The 6,339-nt window shown below is 37.0% G+C and overlaps 1 protein-coding gene across 1 annotated transcript in view; it reads right to left on the bottom strand.

Annotated features, from left to right (window-relative positions):
• Window positions 1-1,634: 1,634 nt before the first annotated feature.
• LOC107684835 (FACT complex subunit SSRP1-like) overlaps window positions 1,635-6,339 on the bottom strand; it is a 25,021-nt gene continuing 20,316 nt past the window's right edge. Inside the window, exons 13-18 of the mRNA XM_016481202.1 lie at window positions 6,128-6,173; window positions 5,904-6,039; window positions 5,328-5,495; window positions 3,021-3,115; window positions 2,188-2,347; window positions 1,635-2,107 (exon numbers count right to left, since the gene is read on the bottom strand). Coding sequence (XP_016336688.1) covers window positions 2,036-2,107; window positions 2,188-2,347; window positions 3,021-3,115; window positions 5,328-5,495; window positions 5,904-6,039; window positions 6,128-6,173 — 677 coding nt within the window. The 3' untranslated portion in view covers window positions 1,635-2,035. The remainder of the gene's footprint in view (window positions 2,108-2,187; window positions 2,348-3,020; window positions 3,116-5,327; window positions 5,496-5,903; window positions 6,040-6,127; window positions 6,174-6,339) is intronic.

Below are 6,339 nucleotides of genomic sequence, written 5' to 3'. Positions count from 1 at the left end.
TAAGGTTTTAATAAAATGTTAATTAATAACAGTAATCATAAGCATATTTCCAGTACGTGCCTCAGGGTAATCCTCTGCAAATTTCGACAGTTGGTTGAATCCTATTATGATAGCTGAAATCCAGTCAAATTAGCCATGAACCCCAGCTCAGACATGAAGCTGAGGCTGAAACAGGCTGCTGTTACTATGGCAACAGACTGACCGCTCTGTGCTGATGGAGACCTCGTGTGATGAGCTTGAGTAATGACAGAGATCTCAGTCTCATCATTTCAGTACAAACTCAGCTTCTTTATCAGAACAAAATGTTCTTACAAACTGCAGTAATCAGTGAGCTTTGTTAATACACTTTCAAACATGCAAGCTTTATAAATATTTGTATGAATTAACTGGGGGGGGTTCTCTAGGCTATATAGACTCACAGCACAGGTAATTTTGTCCCTCATATTTTTGTTTCAGGAATATAAAAAAAATACACTGTGTCATGGCTTTCCATTGAGACGTTGCCGTTGAACAGGAGTGAGCAAGTCTATTTAACGCTGTGTTCATGAACATGTAGGCTACACGTGAAGTTCAGACCTTATAGTCACAGCATATATCATCGTTGCACATTTTATTTGCAGTGGATGCATGTTGAGTGTATATTATGAGCTCTGCTGTTATAAAAGCAACCAGGGTGATAAAAAAAAACAGGGTTGCCAACTTTCTCGCGCTGTCTGGCACTTTTCTCACGCCACACGCTGTCAAAAGATGAAACTGTAATAATAGGAAATTGGTGAAATGGATTTGGTAAAGGCTCCAGTGCCTATTTGTGTTTGCGACCTGGAAAGCGTCAAAAGTTTGTATTTACAGCGTGTTTTTTTTTAGCATTGAGCAATGAACCCTACGTCTATTGATTTCACTATTGTCTTGAACACCAGATTGCACATTGCGTTCCAAGTTCGTCAGAAATCACTTGCTGCTAAATGCAAGATTTTTTTCTGAGTCCACTCATTAATGTAAATAAGAGATCGATTATGCAGTTTAGAGAGGTCCATTGATTATAATGAAACATTGTGGCATATTGCAATGGTTGGGACATTCTAAACACTTAACGTGGCTTAATGCATTAAGACTCAGTAAACACATTAATAAATCATGCTATGTGCCAAGCAAATGATCCCAGAATAGTGTTATAAGAAAGCGCTTAAAGGGACAGTTCACCCCAAAATGAAAATTCTGTCATTAATTATTCAAGCTTGTGTCGTTCCAAACCCGTAAGACGAAGATAGTTTTGATGGAATCTGAGAGCTGTCTGACCCTGCATAGACAGCAAGGATCCTAACACGATCAACGCACAGAAATGTAGCAAGGACATCGTTAAAATAGTCCATGTGACATCAGGGGTTCAACCGCAATTTTAAGAAGCTACGAGAATACTTGTTGTGCGCAAAGAAAACAAAAATAGCTTTATTCAACAATTCTTCTCCCTTGCGTCACCGTCTGCCACCATTATCGAGAGTATCACGACATCAGCATTAGTAAGTGTATTGTCAGCACTTGTTCTCTACCAATATGCTGCTTCATCTATGAAAGACACTCAAACTAAAGTCAGGGCATCACGTGACCAATCACACACAAACACAAGAGACACCGGATCACTCACTGAACTTTTATTGCAAAACAGTGATGAACATTTTGATAGCTTAAAGTACAAAACATGTTATCCAAATAACCAAAACATTTACTGAAGTGCAGTCTTACCATTTTAGAGAAAAAGGCAAAAAATAGAAAATAAAAAGAGGGCAAAACCCTCTACAAGTAGATCTTATCCACACTTCCCTGAATTATGTCTGTCTACTGAAAAAAATAAAATCTGAGAGCTTTACTGATGACGCTCTCAAAGGAGGGGAAAATGTTACCCATCTATTTCCAGGTTCTCAGTCTGAATGGAAAAATAGGTGTAGAAATGTGAAGTAGAAAGTCTTGGTCCGAGTAAGCATCAGTTATTGACTGTGAAACCTGAGATGTGGAAATGTCTCTGTGCTGTCAGTGATCTTCAGTCAGATCCCGACTCCTCCTCTGAGCTGGCGGGTGTGGAGGCGGCTTCTTCATCATCGTCATCAGAAGCCTGTGACGGATAAAGCAGGTTAAATGATGCACATCTAAATAACTCCATTAAAGCTGAGAGGAAACGCATCAGTCGCACACCTTGCGTTTGCTGCCTCTGTCGTGATCAGATTCAGACGAGCTCTCCTCGCTGGAGATGAACTCTTTACTCTTAAAGCTCTCGTTTCCACCTTCCTTTGTCTCCTTTTCTCCTCCACTCTTCTTCTTAGCTTCCACCTTCCCTCCTTTCTTCTTCTTTTCTCTGAAAGCACAAGCAATGACTGTGTCAACAAAAAGCAGGGCTGCATGTAATGTTCAAAAAAAAAAAAAAAAAAAACAAGGATTCATTAAATGGATCAAAAGGGACAACAATTGTTACAAAAGATTTCTATTTCAAATAAATGCTGTTCTTTTTAACTTGCTATTCATCAAAGAATCCTGAACAATAAAATATATCAGTTTCCACAAAAATATTGGGCAGCATAACGGTTTTCAACATTGATAATAATCAGAAATGTTTCTTGAGCAGCAAATCAGCATATTAGAATGATTTCTGATCATGTGACACTGAAGACTGGAGTAATGATGCTGAAAATACAGCTTTGATCACAGAAATAAATTACAGTTCAACAGATATTCACATAGAAAACAGCTGTTTTAAATTGTAATAATATTTCACAATTTTTACTGTATTTTTGATCAAATAAATGCAGCCTTGGTGAGCAGAAGAGACTTTCAAGAACAACAACAAAATCTTACTGACCCCAAACTTTTAAACAGTTGTGTATGAATAATCTACTAATTAATTCTTTGATGTAATCTGTTATCTTGCCCAATGCTTGCTTTCAAATAATATGCAAACTGAAGTTTATATAAAAGTACACACTGTGTACATATTTATTTTTTTAAAGCATGTTTGATCGATGTTTGCTCACTTAGTAACAAGCGCCGCTCCTCCTCCACTCTCTCTGTACTCTTTCATGGCTTTCTCATATTGTTTCTTGGCCTCTGCAGCTTTTCTGTCCCACTCCTGCAAAACACACAAGAGACTCAAATATAAACAGGTCAGTTTACTCTATCTTCGATCTATAACAGCACAGCATCAGGAGTTTATGCGTCAATCATCTGTCAGCAACACAACAAACCACAGACAAATAATTCAGTCAGTGGCTAATACATGTCTTCAGTGCTGCAGCGCTCACTGCATTTGCAAAAAAGCAAGCAAATTTCTGTAATGAATAGTTTTCTGCAATTAATTCAGTTTAGTCTGCTTATACATACAGACCCAGATTCAGTTGTGGATGAGCTTTATATTTGTTAAAAAAAAAGTAAGTAGAAAAGGAATGCATGTTTTAATGTGTCTTATGGCCATGTCACTGCCTGCAATATTTTCATACAGAATTGTAATTGGCTTTTACTAAAACCGAATCATTGGTTACGGATGGAAAGTCACTTTTCCCCGGTTTCACAGACAAGGCTTAAGCCTAGTCCCAGACTAAAATGTGAAAGAACTGAAAGAAACTTGCACTGACTGATCTTAAAATATATCAGTGCCTTTGTTTTTTCTCAAAAAGCACACCAGTAATGTTTTTTTCTAAGACACGTTTATAAAAATTACTTAAATGTCCTAATTGAACTAATGGTCGACCGATATATCGGCCGATATTTGGCATTTTTCAAATATCGGCATTGGCCGATACGTTTTTCTGTTTGGCCGATGCGTTCGAGGCGGGACTTTTATTTTGACGGCGCTGACAGCGGCAGCTCACATTCTCCCTCTTGTTCGCTGTCGTCGTTAACAGTTCTGTCGAATACGGATAGAAGTCCGTCTAAAAATCAGATAGAACTGTTAAACAAAGGAATTAAAATGTATACACAAATGTATTAGAACGATTGCTTTTATATTACATACTGGTAAAAAATGTATAGCCTGAATGCACTGTAAGTCGCTTTGGATAAAAGCGTCTGCTAAATGCATAAATTATAAATTATTATTATAAATTATAATTAATTATATTATTAGTAATAGAAAGGCAAACATTATAATACTTTCTCGTTTGTCGTCAGCATTCAGCAAATACACATTTATATAATTTAAACAAATCTTTGAATTACTAATGAACATTTAATTTCACAAACTTAGTCGAATCCAGCTGTGAGATCTTTTGAAGAGTGTATGTGACCTGCATGATCGCGTGTTCTCTGCGTGACGTTCGGTCCGTGCAAATTGAATGCTTTAAACATTAAATTCGTGATTTCAAATTATGCTACGTTTTGTGATTATGCATTTGCCCACTGTCATATTCATGTCAATTTCACTGTGTGCTGTATGTAAAATGTATGTGACCTGCATGATCGCGTGTTCTCTGCGTGACGTTCGGTCCGTGCAAATTGAATGCTTTAAACATTAAATTCGTGATTTCAAATTATGCTACGTTTTGTGATTATGCATTTGCCCACTGTCATATTCATGTCATTTCCACTGTGTGCTGTATGTAAAATGAGTGTTACCTTGGCTTTATTTGAACAAATATGATTCCCAATGCACACAAACTTCCCAGAATACTGAGTGCTCTTTTGGTTACAGTTTACTTCCTTTTTAATTATATTTGTATTAAATATTTATTTATTTGTGGAAAATACTTTGTCATCTAAAGTATAAGTATGTTTATTTTATAAATTAATTTTTTTATCCATTTTCAAATGATTTCCAATTTCTTAAATATTAATTAAAATAAATACAATTATATCGGCCACCCTGCTTTCCAAGATATCGGCATCGGCCGTCAAAAAAAACAATATCGGTCGACCACTAAATTGAACTATGGCCTAATCCTGGTTTAGTCTAAGCCCTGTCCGTGAAACCGGGCCTTTAAGTCACATTTAAAAAAATATATATATATAAAAAAAAAATTTTTTTTCAGATTTTTGTTCAAAGTGTTTTTTATGAAAAAAATCCCACATTCAAGTGTTAATAAAAAATATATATAATATAAAAAATGATAAAATAATGCATTAAGCTAGAGTGAAACAGGTTTTTTGTTTAAGAGCAGAAGCTCTGTTCTTTTTGACATATTGCATGTTCACATATTCACACAACAAAATATTCTGGGCACCATGAAATTCTGTGAAAATGATCAAAAATGCTGGCGGTGGCTGGCAACTTTTCTGGCAGGGAAAGAGTTAATGAGGCTGTGAAGACTTTCTGGTTACTGTTGTGTGTGTGAGAGATTTTCATTCACCTCTCTGCGGTCTTTGCTCAGCTGTTTCCACATTTCTCCAGCCTTCTTGGAGATTTCAGTGACTGATATCCCAGGATTCTCGCTCTTGATTCGCTCTCGGTTGGCGTTCAGCCACAGCATGTAAGCGCTCATTGGCCTCTTCGGAGCCCCGGGGTCCTTCACCTTCTTCTGTTGGCCACAGAGAGAGAGGAGGAGAGGGTCAATAACGTCTGGTAATGGGGGTCATGTCTGGCTTTATTTTCTGAACTGTTGAACAGATGTCTTTAAACTCTCTAAAGCCTTTCATTTATGACATATGCGACCCTGGAGCACAAAAGCAGTCTTAAGTCGCTGGGGTATATTTGTAGCAATAGCCAACAATACATTGTATGGGTCAAAATTATCCGTTTTTCTTTTATGCCAAAAATCATTAGGATATTAAGTAAAGATCATGTTCCATGAAAATATTTTGTAAATTTCCTACCGTAAATATATCAAAACTTAATTTTGATTAGTAATATGCATTGCTAATTTCGAAAAAATTGACCCTTATGACTGGTTTTGTGATCCACGGTCACATATCGATATGTATATTACCTCTTTCCGTGGTTTCCTCTCTTTCATCTCCTTCACCACTTTCTTGGGCTTCTTTTCAGGTTTTTTCGTCTTGCTTTCTTCCTCGCTGTCTCCATCGTCTGCCTCACTGTCGCTCTCCGAAGCGTTACTGTCATACCTGCAGACACACAACATTACATTATCAGACTGAAAGACTGACAAACCATCTAAGCATCAAGGTAAAAAGAAAGGTTTAAATCACGTACTCTTCTGGGACGTCGTCATCCTCTTCTCCAGGGTTGAAAGACTCGTCTACAGGAAGATAAACAATATTAACCACAAAATTCAGCACAATCCACTAACACAGTCGTGAGTTTGACTGAAAAGCATTAGAGGCACAAGTCCTAACATACAGTCACCTAACATAAAGCTAGCTTTGATCATTTGTAGAAAAAGCATGTTTTATATCTCTATTATA

This window comes from Sinocyclocheilus anshuiensis, unplaced genomic scaffold, assembly GCF_001515605.1.
Source record: "Sinocyclocheilus anshuiensis isolate Anshui unplaced genomic scaffold, SAMN03320099.WGS_v1.1 scaffold121, whole genome shotgun sequence".
Lineage (NCBI taxonomy): Eukaryota > Metazoa > Chordata > Actinopteri > Cypriniformes > Cyprinidae > Sinocyclocheilus > Sinocyclocheilus anshuiensis.
This window is presented reverse-complemented; position numbering and strand designations above follow the sequence as displayed.